Source organism: Leuciscus leuciscus, assembly GCF_965113295.1.
Source record: "Leuciscus leuciscus genome assembly, chromosome: 7".
Lineage (NCBI taxonomy): Eukaryota > Metazoa > Chordata > Actinopteri > Cypriniformes > Leuciscidae > Leuciscus > Leuciscus leuciscus.
In genome coordinates this window covers 31577427-31596664 of record NC_138731.1, presented here as the reverse complement: position 1 = coordinate 31596664, position 19238 = coordinate 31577427, and the positions used below count along the sequence as shown (strand labels likewise).

At 35.2% G+C, this 19238-nt stretch overlaps 1 protein-coding gene across 2 annotated transcripts in view; it reads left to right on the top strand.

The window, feature by feature from the left end:
* Nucleotides 1-19238, top strand: part of fgf14 (fibroblast growth factor 14) — a 135276-nt gene that overhangs the window by 1094 nt on the left and 114944 nt on the right. The window contains exon 1 of one of the 2 annotated variants that reach the window (XM_082176573.1): nucleotides 14501-14698. The exons of the other annotated variant lie outside the window; for it this stretch is intronic. Coding sequence (XP_082032699.1) covers nucleotides 14611-14698 — 88 coding nt within the window. The 5' untranslated portion in view covers nucleotides 14501-14610. Of the gene's footprint in view, nucleotides 1-14500; nucleotides 14699-19238 lie in introns of those variants that run through there. 2 annotated transcript variants of the gene reach the window in all.

The following is a 19238-nucleotide window of genomic DNA, read 5'->3' as shown; positions in this document are numbered from 1 at the left end:
CTAAATCCCACAGGTATGTAGTGTTAAGACAGCTTGAACAGTCTTACTTGGGCCGTACGTGGGAAGCACATTTTTGGGGGGTTCATTTCAGGGATGCTGCAGCATCCTTCTCAGTCCTGCATCACTTAAAGTGATGCTGCTCTCTGGCATTCGTGTGCAGCATTTATTCTTACGTGATTATGTGCAGTGCAAAGACCTCGTGCCGTTTGTCTCTTTCTATTAATCTGTTCATTAAGAGATCATTAGCTTGCAGTTTATTCCGGTCAAAGCATGTACAGCTACCCTGTTGTTCCACACAAATTCCCCCCAAAACAAATCACAACAAGGCGGTCCGCAGGGCACACTTGCGCAGTTTTATTTTAACAAAGCTGTTGACAAATATGGACACAAAGGAAAACTGTACAGAGCGTGCAGTCCTAAGTTGATGTTGACACCTTCTTTCCTAGACGTTGACACTGCAGCGTAGTAGATCATAGCAGTTTTCCCATGCTGACACGACACATTTCTTCATTGTAGTTTAATGGACGGTCTGTCATTCTTGACACTGTATTTGCCTTTATTTTAAGTCTGTACCACTACCACTTCATTTTATATTCCAGAAGCATTTATGTGCATTGATAATGCTTATTGGACCATATGCATGCATTTGATGTCACTCTACAAACTTTAAAGAACAATTTTTGGCTTTTTGACAGAAAGGACCTGTAACATGATACTTATCTAAGTATATATAATAATACAATATAAACCTATTCAAATATATAAAGTCATGTGAAAACACAAATATGGCACTTAAATGATTAGATTAAATCCTATAGACATTTCACTTACTATTTAGCAAGTAAATAAGCAAGTACATTTATTGGCAAATCTCTTTTTAAATGCATAGTTGTAACTGTAAAATACGGTTTAGGACCAAAGTTTAATTATAGCCAGCACTGATTGTCTCTGTCTAGCAGTAATGTCCAGAGTGATGCATTCATAGTTAAATGAAACCATCATTTGTTTTACTCCGTCAGTGATTAGAAGTAGCAAAGCGTGAGGTTTTTGATTAGTTTACCATGGCTATTACGGTCTTAGCTGCATAAGATTAATAAAGAGAGAAGAGTGCTGCTGGGGCCTGCTGGTTATAGTCTATGGCACACAGGCTGTATTTTTAGAAACACAACATGCAGCAGGGGCCGCATAGAGTACAATCACTTTAGTTTAGTTCTATCACTTAACACCTTCTTATATGTAACACTCCCTTGGTCCTGGCTCTTTTTTATTTTTTAGGGGTGAAGTCACAGGCGACGTTTTTCCAGAGTTTTAGAGAGTCGTTTCAATGGCTGTCTTCTGTTCCAACAGATGGCACTTTCTGATAGCCTTGTGTTGGCTAATGTTTTCCTGGCAGGGACAAAGTCTTGCACTTGGCAATGTGGATTGCAATGAAGGTTTGTGTTTGCTGATGCTGTAGGACCGAGGTAAACACAGGTTGGTTGTCAACCTGCTGGAATCTGCGTGGCATGACAGAACTTTCTCCCTCTGGATGCAAGTGAATAGGGGGCACTTACAGGATAACCTTTCATTCATGAAGTATAACAATGCCTGTAATGGCTGTGGCTTATTTATTTTATTTTATGTGAGTGTAAAAGACTCACTGGACTCTTTTTCACATCGACAATCTGTTCTCAGATGGCATTTATTTATAGAATAGTTTGTCATAACACTGTTAGATCAGTCCTCTGTGCAGAATTGGCAGACTGGATCCTGCAGTAACTTCTGGTGGTGAACAAAAATATTAAATATTAAGAACGCACACACACACACACACACACACACACACACACACACACACACACACACACACACACACACACACACACACACACACACACACACACACACACACACACACACACACACACACACACACACACACACACACAGAGAGTCCATTCAGGCTGTACCAACTAGACTGTTTAAAGCATACTATAGTTCACCCACAAATATTCTGTGAAACACTACAGATATTTTAAAGAAGGAACTATTTTTGTCCACATCTGACTTTAACTGTATGAGCACTGACACATTTAGCAGAATATCTTCTTTTGTGTTCCACAGAAGAAAATAAGTCATAAACATTTGGAATGACATAAGGGGGAGTAAATGATGAGTAAATGTTCATGTTTGGGTGAACTATCCCTTTAAGGGCAGTCCATTAGCTAAATTTACTACATATACTGGATCTCAACAGTAATTTGAATCAGTGTTGACATTTTTCTGTGGACACGTCTGTTGTTTGTTCACATCACAATTAACCATATCAGAAGCAAGACTGTTTGAGTTGTCTTTGATTACGCAAGAATAACTTGCAGCAAAATTCCATCAAAGCTCCTTTTTTGTTAAAAGAATGTGACATCCAGTTCCTGAATTAAACGATATGATACATTAGTCCATTTATCTGGCTGTTCCTTTAGTTTATAACTCTGTTTATTTTGGGATGAATTATGTCTCATTGACATTGACTATCAGTACAGTCTGAGATAGCAGTCCAGTCTTGCTGTAAACCATCCTTTATTTATTTTTTGTTCTTTTGATCAAGGATTCTTCAAACTCTGCTTAAAAGCTCAAATTGCCTGCTATCTACTTATCCACTGTGGTCAAAAACAGTGGCAGTAATAGCTCATAATGGAAATTTCATGTTTGTCAGTGCTGTTTCTTTCTCCATTTAAAATTTAAAACATGTGGGAAACACAGGAGTTTATTATAAGATAAAAAATATTATAAGCACTATCTCTTCCACATGGGAAATGAGTAAATATTTTGCTTTAAGGTAAACAGTTAGCTTATCTTGTGCTGTATAGGCCTGAAGGTTTATAATGGAAAATGGTTCTTATCTGTGCACAATTCGGCTTTATGATTTCAAGGTGTTGTGTGTGGCTATGTAGTTGCTCTGAATGATTTTTAGTATGTTGCTATGTGGTTACTAGGGTATTCTGGGTGGTTGCTATGGCATTGCTGCATGGTACAATATTTCAATAGCATACACCCAAGTTTCAATGATACTGTTTCTTTTTCTTTTCTCAATGCAAGTCCAATTTTTTTAATACCCCAGGCTACAACCAATTATAGGTACATCTTTCAAAAGTTTGGGATTGGTAAGATTTTTAAATGTTTTTGAAAGAAGTCTCTGCTCACCAAGGCTGCATTTATTTTATACTGTAAAAATACAGTCAAAACAGAAATATTGTTAAACATAATTACTTATTTATTCCTGTGATGGCAAAGCCAGTTTTTAGCATCACATGATCCTTCAGAAATCATTCTTATTTGCTGATTTGGTGTTGAAAATATTTTATTTTGAGCAGTGTTGAAATATTTATGTTGCTTAATATTTTTGTGGAATCTTTTTTTTCCAGGATTCTTTGGTGTATAGAACATTCAAAAGAGCTGTATTTATAAATGTATACGTTATAAATGTCTTCACAGTCACTTTTGATCAATTTAATGTATCCTCACTGAATAAAAGTATTCATAAAAAAAATAAAAATAAAAATCTTACTGACCCCAAACTATTTAATGGTAGTGTATGATTTGTAGTATCTAATAATGGCATTGTCAAACTCTGTTCATTCATCAGGACTGATGCAACAAGTTTTCAGGAGAAAGTAATTTGTCTGTATTTGTCTAAGTGCACTGCACTCACAACGAAACAATCAAATGAATACATATTACACCATTTTAACATTAATACTGAGTGACTGAAACAATCTTTGTCATAGAATACACTTGTATTACAAATTGCAGGTTGTACATTTCTCATTCTTCTTCAATCAAATAATTATATATATATTTTTTGTGGTGTGTGTGTACTTGTTTTTTAGCTTCCTAATTTATTTCCTTTGTGCTTCCCTTTCAACAGACTAACTACCTAACTACCTCTTACCTGTTCAGACAAGATTAAACAGTCTGCCTGTTCAGGGCCATTCACACCAACAGTGATTTACAGCAACAAAGTGACTAGAAGTCATTCATTTTCAATGACAGTTGGCGATTTGAGGCAACATATGTGACCACTGGCGACGCACCAAAGTTGAGCAGAGTTCAACTTTATGCAAATGCACAGCAATATGATGTCATCTAGCAATGTGAGTGGACAATATGCAACAGTTTGATACTGCAGTCGTGCAGGAATACTCATTAACAAACAACCAGTACAGCGACATGCTAACAATACTAACCTAACTAAATTTTTCAGTAGTGTGACAGTAACAGCTGATTTCAAAATAGTTTGATTTTATGTAATGTAGATGCTTTTTTTCTGACTAGCATGACAAATTCCTGCAATCACTTTTCATCACTGTGTATTGTACACAAGTGAGCTGAGGAAATAATCCACAACTATCTAGAATGTTCTCTCTCAAGTGGTGTTGTGATGTCTGATTCATTTAAAGACCCCCTGTGGTGAAAATCAAGTTTTTAATGTTGTTTATATGACTATGTGGTGTTTTTAATATGCTTTAAGACAAACCATGTGCAAATTCATTAGTCAACACCATTGCTGAGTATTTTTCTCCTTAAAACTGCAGTGAACCAAAGACAAGTCTCAAAAAACGCGGTTTGAAATCGCTGGTGTTTCTTACGTCACAAACTACCTTGTTAGCAGTCACATCAATGTGTGTGTGTGTGTGCGGGCTTTAGCATATCATTAACTATGTTGCGAAGCAGGGGAGTCTCAAGAGAAGCCAGGTTATCCTGGTATAATTTTCTGTTGATATGAAAAATGTTGTATATTTAGCAATAGCAATATAGCGGGTGTATGATGTATATGATATTACGTTGTTATGATGAGCTTTCTCCACTGACGTTCTAAGTTGTTCAAAGCGTTTATAAGGATGCTAATTTTCAGAAGGCAGCTTTCTGACGTAACATTAGCCACACATTATTAGCTGTTTGATGACGTAGTCAAGCAAAAGGCTAATCATATGAATTACCGTTATGTGTCTGACGTTGTAGAGAGCGATACCATTGTGCAGCGTTTAGAGTAAAGTTGACCGAGTGGATCTCTGAGCTAGTGTGAGTGAGTGGAGGCGGAGCTAATTTGCATATTTATGGGCTTGCGTACACTAAATGAAGCAAGGTTGTAGAGTTACATTCAAGCTATTTCCAAGAATTTTTTTTTCACATTAAATTCTTTTTAAATATGTAATTTTGATAATCAAAGACAAGTTTTAAGGGATAAAATTACTGACTACAAGGGGACTTTAAGTGAATTGATCCATTCATTTCAACTAAATGGTAAAATAAACTTTTTTTGAGTCACCAATCATAATGTTTTAGTAAAAATATCAAAATAAATTCTTGCACAATTAATGGTAGTAGCTGCTTTACATAATGAATAAACATGTAGCTTGCCAAGCTAAAGCTTTAAAGAAGTTCCCTATAAACTCAGATCAGTTCAGTGGAATATGATGTAATAGGGACAGATCATTTAGTCCAGTGAGATTTATTTATTTATTTTGGTGGCAATATGTTGAAAATTTTAGACATGGGGTACTTGAGAGTGACTGAAGTGTCGTTAAGCAGGTCATGATCCGATCATGAGATGGAGAACTTTCATTTTTCAAGATTTCAAGTAGTCAAGTGCCTCTAAATGAAGAATCACCCAGGAAACATTGCAGACAGTGAGAATGTCATAATTGGTAAAACACAGCTGGGTTTCTACTCAAAGGGACACAACGAATCGTGTTCTCCCTGTTCATCACTTTCCCAAACGATTGGCTCCTCTGTTTAAACCGTTTGTTTTTCTATTGTTCTTAGCCATGTCAGCATTGCTTTTCCATTAGTAAACTAGTGGTTTCCGCTATTTCGAATGTTTCGAAACATTCATCAGCATTCCCTCTCTGTTAGTGAATGTCTATCTTGCGCACTTTGCACTAATGGGTGACAAAGATCCTGCTGGGTCGTGTAATATCTGAATATTGCTGAAGTATATCTGCTTCATGCAATTCTCATGTTTGTGCAAAAGGCATTATTGCTGTCAGAGTAATATAGGAAATACACTATATTGCAAAACATTCTAATTAGAACAGAGCTGAAAGGAGATTTTTATACAATCTCTCGTGGGTTTTTTGTCACGTCGACAACAGCAGTTTAATTCCGCTGTGTCAATGTAATGAAACTTTTGCTGTGGTTGTTGTACAACTAAAAGTCCTACTTTTTTTGAGCTATTTAGCTAAAATAGCCCACAGTGTCTCAGTTGATGTAACCGACTGCTGCATTTGCAGCATGCTGCAGGGATAAAGAGTTGTTCTTAGTCTTTGAAAGTGCTTCTTGCACTCAAAGCTGTGTTTGTGTGATGCCGATAATATTCATGGCCTGTCTCATGTGTCTTTCTGGTCTCATTAATGGAATAAACTTTACATATAGAGCAGTCCAATTAAAACAAGGAAGGTCCACAGACCCTCTGCAACACATTAGACGCAGTAGACATTTACATAAAGCTACCATCGAGTTGCTCCTGTGGCTCCATGCTGCAGCGCCACACGGCACAGTGAAGCAGGTAGAGTTTATAGCTCTTGGCCGGCTTCCCTGGAAGGTGGCATTAGCCTTGATACCCTCAGAGGACAAAGTAAGTGCTCTCTGTACTTGCATCCATCAGCGAGCGAATTGGTTTGTGTTTATCCGTGTGTGGGGGTCTGCCATTATAACGTAAATGCAACATGTGGGACCGTAACTTCTAACGTCTTGCTTTCATGTTGATTCAAATACCAAAGATAGTTTTTTTTTCTCTCTCTCTCTTCAAATCTCTGTATTCAAATAAATAAATAAAAAATCTGATTTTAATAATGTTTTTGTACATTTTACTGTAAATAGATTTACACAAATTACCAGCAGGGTTATTATAGTTAACTTAAAACTAAAACCATAAAAAAACTTTTTTTTATTTAAATAAAATAAAATATAAAACATTTTATTTCAGCTAGTTGCTAACATTTCTATATTAAAAAAACTATATTTACATATTTAAGAAAAAAGTTCTAAAAATGGCAAAGACAACAAAATGACTATAATAGTACTATAATAGCTTTTATAATACATTTTACTGATATTAAAATGGAAAAGGAAAATATAAAAATCGAATTCAAAATATTTTATTAAAACTATAATAGTAACTCGATACTAAAGTAATGCTGATTAACAGTGGATTTATAAAGATCTGAAAAAAGAAAAAAGAAAAAAAGCTGTTCATCAAAGGCTGTTTACGGTTTTATTGTTAGACAGCATACAAAAAACCCACACAAATTGTACTTTCACAAGTGTGCTGTTCTTGTGTAGAGCTACATTACAAATAGGCCTAGCTCTCGAGTTAAATGGTGCTAAAAAACAGTAATTTATGACAATATTTACTTTACGTGATTTAGTAAGGCTGTAATTCATGTTTATTCTGCAGTTCCAAGTATCATTAATGTTTCCAGAAGACATAAATCTGTGTTGTACTTTTATTGAATACATTCAATTTGCTGTTACTTATCAGTCATAATATTTTCCCTTTAACTTTTAAGCTATCAAATTTATTTCATCAGCAGGTATTGCTCTAAAGTACAATATAATTTCAAGGATAAATGATCTGTGAAAGACGCTCCTTCATTCTCTCTGCTGAGATGTGATGCATTTGTATCATATGCAGTGGGAATAAATCATCAGCACTGCATGAACATATAACCATATATCGCAACTGTGACAATAGCAAAGGAGTGCGCAAGCTTTTTTTTTTTTATGTGTTTTTTTCCCATGTTGTCAGTGATCCCCTCTGATTAAAGTGGATCATTCTCACATGGCTTGTAACAGCATGTTTCACACTGCCTCAATAAATCATGTAGCAATTTGGAGGGTCCCAGGTTCCCAGTACTAGTGTTTCCGCAGTCTCCCATGTTCTGGGCTACTGTAGTTGGATGGGGAATTATCTAGTTGAACCTGTCTCTGTTTTACTTGCAACACATCTCAGCACTATCTCACAAGCTCTGGAGTCCAGGTCACATGACCGAGCGCGAGCTACAGTCATTATCTGGTACAGTGAACTGATGTTTGTGCACACCAAGCTTCTTCATGCTCCAGGACATGGATTCATACATGGCAATATAGGCTTTCGCTGAGAGGAACACAGGTCACACTTTTTGGTTGAGAATCAAATCAGAATGAATGATATGAGCAAGAAATGTTTTTGTCACAAAATGTTGTTGCTCCGGTTTGGATCAGAGATGCTGCAGTAAGCAGGATTGTGCATCATTCAGAAATGAATTGAATGAATAAAATGAAAAAGAAAGGAGAACTGTGAGTCAAATTTAAAGAAGAAATAAAATGGAATAAAAATTGATTATTTAACAAAATAATAATTTCATTTTCAGTATAAATAACCTAAAAAGATTTGATCACATAGGGTATATCCAGGAATATTAGATGATATTATTTAATTGATATAATGATATTGTATTGGCCAGGATTTCAGAATCTGTGCATCCCTTCTTTATTTCCCATATTTCTCTCATTTACCACATTTTAAAGTCAATATTTATTTTTATAAACTTATCTGAAAACAACGTTGTTGACATTGTGGAGGTATGGGACTAAATAAAAAGAAAACGGTGTTAATGGTTTTGGACTAATTATTTTGATTATTATTTTTGGGGGAAAAAAGTTTAATTGTTCTACATTTCAGGGAATAAATAGACTTAATTTGTCAAAATGAACGAAACTAGACTAGACTAATGAAATTCCTTTTCTGTTGAATTTCATTAAATTGCAATTCAATAAATTTTTCAACCTTTCATTCAAGTTAACATTTATTTTGGGGTTGAAAGAGATTAATCATGAATTTTGTTCAACCCTGACAGTAACATAGAAATTGTCAGTTTTGAATAATGTTTTCAGAAAGGCAAAGACTAACCCATTCATTTCATGTGTCAAGTAGGAAAACGATCAAATAACGTATGGAGTGATGCATACGATACGGGTGCCAGATCTTTCCACACAAACACAATAAACTGCCTGTATATTTTTATTGACGTGGCCAAAAGCCTATCAGATGCCTCATTAGAGCCCTCCCCTCCTTTTTTGCCGTGTCCTCATGCTGATGGTTTGGTACATCATTTCCTTTGAAATGTAATTTGCAGGAATCACACTGACTGAATAGGTCCTGTTTATTTGTTACATCAGGCTTGTGTCTATTCAGGCCACATGATAATGGAGTTATTTAATAGCACATGAAGCTTGCACTTACATAACCTTCTTGAATATAGCACCTTTTATATTTTGATATAATTGAGCAAAGATGAGCTGTAGTAGTGGTGATGTCAACAGTCATGTGTGGGATTGATTAAATTTTTTTTTTACCAAATTTATAACATGTTGGAAATTGTAGAAAAATCCCAAACTGTCACAGCGTAGACCTATCCTCCTGAGAACCAAGGGAAAAAGTGTTTTGAATTTAGTACATTGATTTGAGCATAAAAAACAAATAGATTTTTTTGTTGTTGAAAAAATATTTTGTTCATATGTTATTCTATGTGCACTGTGACCAGGACTGTTTAAAAGTTTGTTTAAAAAAATAAAATGACATGAAATGGAATGACATGTATAGGGAAAAACAATGGGCTTTTTTTTTTCATTCACAAATACATTTTTAAGTTTCAGGATTTTTTTAACCAAACTTTGTATAAAGATGATTCTCAACTACGTAATGAAAGATATAATGGAATTAAATGATCTACCATTTTACTCTATGCGAAATGTGGGTAAAATGGCCATAAATGGGTAGTGCGGCTAGTGCCATTCAATACAATGTATCTATACACAATCTCTAATTTGCATATTATTGTGTTCTTGGGGCAACATGTAATGAAAAAAGAAGTTTTATAATGGGAGTAATAATTGGTAACATTTTTATAATAATATCTAATATTTCATAGGAATATTCACTTATCCCTATTCATTTGTCATGTCTCCCAAAATGCCAGATAAACATGCTTTAAGTCCTGGTGTCCTCTACAGAAAGTCATATTTTGATTGGACACCCCATAACATTTTCCTGAGATGTTGATTCATGACAAACAATAAAAAAAAATTGTCTGTTTGATAGTTAAAAAAAAGATAATATTTCCATAAGAGTGCTAAATTTGATTTCACTAAATTAATGTCAGTCATTTTTAAAGACTGTGTTCTCTTCTTTTTTTCTTTTTTTTCTTTCTATTCTATATCTATTTTCAAAAAATGACGTATACTGCTTTAGACTAAACTGGGTAGGGTCACAGCACTTGCATACTGTTAGTTGAATTGCTTCTATTACTCTCCTCATTTATAAGTCGCTTTGGATAAAAGCGTTTTCTAAATGATTAAATGTAAATGTTGTTGTCATGGTGAAACCTCCAAACATTTGGTATCTCTGAAAAGCCCTGAATATGCTCTTTACAGGACATCCAGAACTGTGTCATCATGGTCTCAGAGAAATTCACTCAAATATAAGGTCCACTACAGAGCACAAAGGATATTCCTGGGTCCCAGGAGGCTATAACAATAACTGTGCTACGCTAACAAAGGTTGTATGATATTTGTGTGTGTAAGAGACCTTTTTTCCTTTTGTTGAAATGGTTGCTGCACCCTGTTGAAATCAAACAACTCCTCTGCACCAGCCAGATCTTTTCATCTGTCAGAACTGCTTACAGAGTTTCCTGCGTCTCGGCAACCCGTCTGGGTTTCCTTATGTAGTCATCAATGTGAATCACTCGCAAGTTGCTTGATGGTGACTCCTAACCACCATACACCACTTGATTTTAAAGTGCCCCTCCCCCACACTTCATGTATTTGGTGAATTCGCTCTCATTCTTAGGCCAGACACTCAAACGCAGATGCGAATGTTTGAAAAACTGCCCAAAATGTTGCTGTGACAGTAGTTGACCTAAAAAAGAGAAAACCGACCATAGTTGCCTGCTTTCGTGTCTTACTTGTTTTGCGTAACCTGTATTAGAAAATTTCGGCATATTTCAAAGTGTATTATCGTGTGAAATCACATACTTGTGTAAAGTATGTTTTAGCCATTAAATACTTATACACCTAAAATTCCTACTAACTCTAAGAGCATAGATCATAAAGTGCATCATAAATAGGTGATGAGATAGCCTATATCTCAGTTTCATTGTTGTTTTTATGGATTTCCGGTTAATGTTGGAGTGACTGTGCTGAGAAAGTGCCTTGTTTTACTATCCGTTCATGCAAACAGAAGCTTGAAATGATGCAATCTCATTTTACCACATATTATTTTACATTGTTGTTTTCTTTCGCTGTTTATTGGATCCAGATTGCACAGATTTCTTTGATTTCACCAGTTGAGTACAGTATGGTTTCCTTTCTGCTTGTTTTAACAAAGGCAGTTTGCAAAGTTAACATTTAGCTGGCACTTTAATCACTTATATATATTATTACACACACATATTACAGGTTTTGATTTTCGTAAGTACATTTATTATTAAATGACACAATGGTGATAGCTAATGGATAAACCCTTGTTGGTTTAAAACCATCAGTTTTTAAGTTACTAGCCTAAATCTTTTAATCACTAGGACTATAGCATGTTACACGTGGGCTTTTTTGAGCCGCTTCTTACTACTAGGTTATGGAGGACGTAGCAGACTACCATGACCTGACATACTTTGCAGGGACTCTACAGCATTGCTTCATCACTGCAATCCAGGTTCCCAATTTGGCTTTTTAAAATACAGAAAGTGGCTATATGGCCAGCTATAATACTTCTTTATCACTGGATTGGCACAATCAATAGAAAATGAACACAAACACTTTTTTAAAATTCAATTCCGCTTATAGTGGTAATACCTTAATGATGTCAGTGAATACATTTTTGTGTTGAGATGTCCTACTGTTTTCATGAATTCACCACTGTGTCAAAGCATGTGTGCCAACCGATAGGCTAATGGTATTTTTTCCTCTTTAAAGTATTGGTTTATTAGTTTCTGATTGTCAAAGTGTCTGAGCAGAATGCTTTTTATGTATAAGCTCAGCCTGTAGCTTGTGCTAGCTGATGGGTTTACAATGCGGGTAACTGTTTGGATTGCAAACAGTATGAATAACCTGTGAAAGCGAACAGTTGTCTCTCAGCTTGACTCTGTGTGTGTGTGTGTGTGTGTGTGAGTAGAAGATATTCTCTCTCTCTCTCTCTCTCTCTCTCTCTCTCTTTCTCTTTTTCCAGCAGTCTACTCAGGGATCTGAGCTACTGGAGGTTGTGCTGTTTAATTTTTGCTGCAGTGCAGCTGACAGTATTGTAACACCGCCTCTCGCAGAATATGTCTGCCTTTTTGCAGCACTGCTTCCAAGCTGTGGAGCACCTCCAAACTGCTTTGTTTAAGAAAAATTGCATTAGTCTCGTATTCATCCATCATCATTGACATCCCCTGTGCTTTGTAGCCTTACGTTTACACTTAGCTTTGTCAACGTTTTATGCTGACCTTTTGGAAGTTATTATTCCCGGCATTATTGGGTGTTCAACTTAGTCCGCAATTCTTTTGTAGTGTTGAACTTTTACTATAGTAAGTTCCCTTGGCATTTTTTCTTGCGGTAATTGGTAATGATACCATTACGAATGGCGTCATGGCACAGCTAATTGTAGGTTTATGGATAATTGCTATTATTTAGAGGACTGTTAGTGTTTACTCATCTGCCCTAGGGCTAATTGAATACATTCGCTAATAATGATGCTTTCAAACTGAGAGGGGACAATAGAGAGGAGGAGGAGACTTCCGGAGAGAGCGACAGACAGTTGGAAAATGATTGAAGGTGACATTGAGCTTTTAAAGAACACCAACTTGAATGTTTTTCCATGTCAGAAGGCAAAAGACCATAGTAATTGAATAAGAAGGTGCAATGACAATTTGCAAGCAACAGGCTCCTAAAAATAGTGTGTAATTGGATATAATTAGTCTAAATAATACATCTCCTTGGTTTAAAGTGCCCCAATTATGCTTTATTTGGATATTACCTTTCCTGCAGTGTGTAATGTAGCTGTTTGTGAATGTAAAAGGTCTGCAAAGTTTCTAAGATCAAAATGCACATGGATTTATTGTCTCCTAAATGAAAGAACAAACTCTGAACTGCCTGAAACGAGTTGTCAGGAAATCCAGTCTTACTTCCTGCACGGACCTACGTAGATTTGTAACAAATTTGCGTAATGCCTTGCCTATAGTTTTCATTGGCTGCCTGCAAACAACGTCTACTTTGACCCACCCTCAAACACTGGAGTTTTTGTGTGGTTTCTGTTGTCGACATGCCGAGAAGACACTGTTTTCTGAGCAAATCCACTTTGCATGCACTTATAAAGCATGAGGACTTGGACATGAATTTATGTGGTAAAAGCAACACCATTGTTACTGTTCGTAGTGCATACAAGTGCTGAAGAAGCCTCCAGAGCTGCAATTTTTTCCGAAACTGTGCTGTAAGTGCAGACCAATCACAACAGACTGGGCCATCTGACCAATCAGAGCAGAGTAGGCTCTTGGAAAGAAGGGGTTTAGAGAGAGCAAATCCTTTATCAAACAGTGTCAGACACTGTGAGAAAAGAGGTGATGCTGCAATGTTATGAGAAAATTAAAGGTTTTTAATTTAATTTTTATTTTTATAACCTTGGATGCATGTAAACCTGTTAGAGGAGACCTCCAAAACAAACTTAGACACCTTTTAAAATAGCCTAATAAGAGCACTTTAACTTCTGGTACTATCAGGAATTTTGAAACTGTAGTAGTAGAAGTAAATTAAAATGATTAAGATAGGTTATTTTCTTAAGGTGTAAATTGGAATATTTTCTAATAAAATATAGACCCCTATTTTTTTTTAGAGGAACAGCACAGACCAATGTTTAATCAATATATAAAACAGTGTTTTTCAAACCAGGATATTATTGTGAGAAATTAATTTCATAATGATGTACTTGCCCTCTCTGTCAGTATATTGACACCAAATGTTTCTCATTAAAAGCAAAGGGGTTATCGACCACATCGCTATAAAGATTCAGGCCTCTTTGGTGTCTACATAGTGACTGACTCTTATTCAAGCGGTAGTATTTGACGCATTGGGATTGAGAACGGGTTGAAGAATATTGTACTCAGAAGGTACAAGCTGACCTTGTCAATAAGAGATTTGCTGGGAACATGAAGGCCTCCTTCTGAACCCCTGTAACTTTTTGTTGAAACAGAGTTTTGTTGTAACTAACGTTTAGGGACTTCTCAAAACAACACTAACATTTGTATATACAGCTCTCGTGTTTTGCAGCACTGTACATGCGTTATGTTTCCATGGTGAGACTGCTATTACTGGAAATTGGCAACATGGTCTGTCCTGACCTGTAAGAACAATATCAGGCACAACATAATATCTAAGTGATAGAGATGTGCTGTACTGCTAACACTTGACATTTCTCAAATGTTATCATTATTCAACAGCATATCAGTGATTCTAGTGGTAACCAGTGCCACATAGCATCTGCTTACCTCTGAAGAGGCCATAAGAGCATGGGTAGCATTCACAAGTTCACTGCTGGCTGTTCAGCTCAATGGTGAAGGTTGGTTGATGTTGAGAAGCTGGAAAATGGAAACCTCAGGTTTAATCGAGATTTTTGAGAGACGCATACGCAGTGCAATCAAACTTGATGTGAAGGGTAAGTGCAAGCTGAAGTGCCTGATATTTTGTGTTGCTACTGACAGCTCTGTTTCGTCTTTTAGTGCCCTCACTGTTACAAGTCATAATGCAATTTAGACTAGTAAAAATTTCAATCCGATATCTGTTATAGAATTTGACATCGATGATATCAGTTATTGGGTTAATTATTAGCTACTAATTACATCTTCAACAGTGTAATTAGATTACTGAACTGATTACTCTCTCTAAAAAGTATTGCATTACTTATTTCTAATTGCTTTCTAAGTCCCATGTCAACTTCGACCAGAACTATGATATATATATCATTTTATATATATATATATATGAAGAGTTCAGATGCAAAAGCCTGCAAAAGTGCCATCGGAAATTTTCTTCTAGAATGATCATTTTTATCAAGCTTGTATATTTAAGTTCAGTCATTTCACTTAAATGACAATTAATAGGTAATTTTCATTGGCATTTAATTGAAATTACTGAACTTAAATATACAAGCTTGATAAAAATGATCATTCTAGAAGAAAATTTCAGATGGCACTTAGAGGCTTTTGCATCTGAACTCTTCATATATACTTTTTTCTACAGCAAATAAAGTATTAAGTGCAATTTACAGAAAAATTACAGAAAAAATAAGAGTAATCCATTACTTTTACTCTTTCAAGTGTAAGGAAATTAAATTACAGTTATTAATTACTTAGAAATGCATTACACCCAATGCTGTCTATAATGCAATTTTAATGCCATAATTCCAGGTCAACAGATGCATTATTACATTTTGACTAGTAACAATTCCAGGCTCACATATCCAGAATTCAACACTCAAAAAATATTTAAGCCTGTTTTTAAGGTTTACGAATTTCAATTTTTTATGTATATATCGAAAAGTAAAAATCAATGGAACTCATATGTAGGCATATTATTGGGAAAAATTCACTAAAAATATTTATATCTAAAAAATATTTATATAATAATCCTTATATATTATTCAAAACATTTTGTATAAATCAAGGGAATGATCCATTTCAGTTCATATGATTTGTATTAAACTTGTATATATATATATATATATATATATATATATATATATATATATATATATATATATATATATATATGTATATATATATATAGTATATATATATAGATAGATAGATTGATTGATAGATATATATACACACTTTTTTGTACATGTTTTTAAAAATATGTTTTTATTTGTAATTTTTTTATTACTTAGCTCTACAGAAGCAATTTTATTAAAATCAGGATGTCTGCTACTCATTATCTAGTATCATTACTAGTAAAATCATAATTATGATTACAAATTATTTGTTTTATTAATTGTTGCTCTTAGTAGTTTTTATCGTATAATAGTTTCTATAAAAAATATCAAAATGACGTATTTAGTAGTAATATTGTGTATAATATAATATAGTGTTATATTTTATTAGTACATATTGAAAATGAAAAAGTAAATTATTATGAATTGGTTTTCTTAGTAGTTGAACTTGCATTTTTACTTGTTGAAATAACATTTGAATTACAACAGAATGTTTTTAAAAAACAAAACAAAACAAATAACAAAGGTACAATACTGGACTTTTAAGGGAATGAACAAACAAACAATATATAATCAAATGAGCAACAGCCTTCAAAATAATGTAAAACTATTTGCAGAAACTCTGCTCTTGAGAACTGCTTTAAGTCAGAGAGACAGTGTAATGTCTGCCGAATATCACACACCACAGCAGATATGCTGATCTTGCACGATTAAAATTTCAGAATCCGCAAACAAAATCTGCCACCCCCTCCTCTCTCTCTCTCTCTCTCTTTCTCTCACACAAGGGCCAGGGACTGCGTGCAAAGGCATGAGTGATTTGAGCAGAACTCTCTTCATTTTCCTCTTCCTCTCACTGCATGGTTGTAAATAAACATTGAATCAAAGTGTAAATCATGTGCAGTCAGTCACATAAAAATATCGGGGAAGACAGCTATCTATAGCTATTGCCAGACAGATAAAACTAATCGCTGCATTGCAGATAATAAAACTGGAAGGTCAAGTTTGTATCTTATCATTACTTCTTTTTTTTTTTTAGTAGGGGAAATGATTTGATTATGCATTCACGACATCTGGCATCCCCTCACATCCCCCTCACCTGTCTGGAGTGTGAGATGAGTGAGTCTCATTAGAGGAGCTGGTGAGAGAAGGGCAGACCCCGGTGCTGCAGGGCTGCAAGGCTGCCAGCTCTCTGGACACTCTTATCTCTGAACCTACTGTTACTCAGTCTGATCCAGTCATTGACCGGTTTGCTGCTCTTCAAGGCCCTATACTCTCTGCAATGTTGATGTTTGTTCTTTGGTCAGTTAAACAATTCGAAATAGCGGAGCTTCGATTTCCCTTATAGAAATATAAGAGAGTTAAGTCGAGTTTGGTTAAGTTATAGAAAAATATTGGATCCTTTAGGTTTATACTGTCACTCTGCAGCCTATCTTATAGTGTCATTCACACACTCACACGTGTCCCACAAATAACTCTCTTTATCCACAAGCATACATGTACATGCTTGACATGGGAATGTTTTTATAATCAGGTGGCACTCAACAGATTCAAGTCTCTCTCGCTGGGCACTTAGATGGCCATTCCAGAGGTCTGGATCACAGCATTGCAGTAATTCATCCAACCATTTAAATTTCAGTTTAGCTTTCTCCGAGTCCCTCATACAATGTTGTCGCTTTAGAAGTCATTGAATACAGTGCATGAGTCCAATGGACCACATTTATGATACTTTTAATGTGTTTTTGTCATTTTTAGAGCTAATTGACTGATTGTTCAAGCTACAGCCCAAAGCCTAACTCGAAAATCTATAGTTGTTCCAAATGTTGATGCAGAAAATATCCTATATTTTGCTAAATCATGATTTCATTTCACATATCAGTCAGTATGTCACATTAACATCAAACGAGGAGGTCTTCTTCTCTGTCTGGACTACAAGAGCCCAAGAGGACAGTCTTTGAGGGCTTTTGTATGTATGTAGCCCATGCAAAAACAGCCATAGCACTTGCTTATTAGTCCTTCTCTATTTAAAGTACCTTATTAAAGTCAAATTGACCCTATTTACTTAATGCACATTCCTGGTCTAATTCTGAATTATTCATTGGTGCTTGTGCTGCCAAAGAAAAAAAAAAATGTTTGCAGCTTTTTTCATCAAAATGTAATAACTTGTTCTTCCCTTGAAATTATTTTCCTTTTCAGCTCATGTCACATATAGGCCATGTGAGGTAATGTTAACTAATTGCCAAATAGCTATTTAGCAACCATTCTAGCAAACTTAGCATTTGGTCTGGCTCCATTGTGGTACCTGTATGTATCACCCACTTTTCATTATCCAATCATTTAACCAATTATTCACATACAATCTCACATGGTATTATGTCCAATTTAATGTATACATTATTTGTAAAAAAGTTGCTGCCTTAAATTTTTAAGTAGAATCCACTTGGATGTTTAAGTCATTTCAACTTAAATTACTTTAAACTGACTTTAAAAAAATGAGTTGAATCTTGTATAACTTATATAAAAAAAAAATAGCTTAAAGTCCCCCTGTAGTGAAAATCAAGCTTTTCATTGTTGAGTATTTTCTCCTTAAAACTGCAGTGAACCAAAGATTGTCTCAAAAATGCGTTTTGAAATCGCTGGTGTTTCTGATGTCACAAACTACCTTGTAACCAATCACGTCAACGTGTGATCGTCAACGAGTAGGTCTCTGAGCTGGTGCAAGTGAGTGGAGGGGGGGCTAATTTGCATATTCATAGAACTGGGTACACTTAATGAGGCAAGGGTGGAGAGTTACATTCAAGCTATTTTAAGGAAGAACTTTTTTTTAGGAAAAAACTTTTAAAATGTCATTTTAGTGATTAAAGATGAGTTTTAAGGGATACAATTATTGACTACAGGGGTTTTTTAACTTATTTTGATGAGTTAAATCATTGTATTTATTTATTTTTTTACAATGTATCTACTTGGTTCAAACTCTAGTTCAAACTCTAAACAAGTGCTGATGTGCTGAATGACGCTTTACGATTTAGAGCATGAAGGTCTCCTTAAACAAACATTGTCCTTACAACTGGAAATATTTTTAGGATCATTTTAGTCCTCTCCCAAGACAATGGCACACATGAAAAGGGAAGTTAGAAAGTCAGATTGGCATTGCGCTGCGTAATGCACGTTTAACAAACATAAGATAGGTCGTCACACCTACACCTCCTCCATCTATCTTGGTCGTGATGTGTGAAAAGCCTCATAATAATGGCCATCTAAATATAGTTATCTCTTTCAGAGGTGGCATAGCAACAGAGTTGGGATCCGTTGTCTAAAGAAACTGAACTTCAGTACTGCCTTTTGAAATCTGTTTGAATAGAGTGATCTTGACTCACCGTCTTTGTCTTGTTTAGATGTTATATTATAAGGAGTTATGTAAAACGCTGTGAAAGAATGGATGCGTCTTTGTTTCTGTAAAGTTGCTTGGTATATTGATAAAAGAATT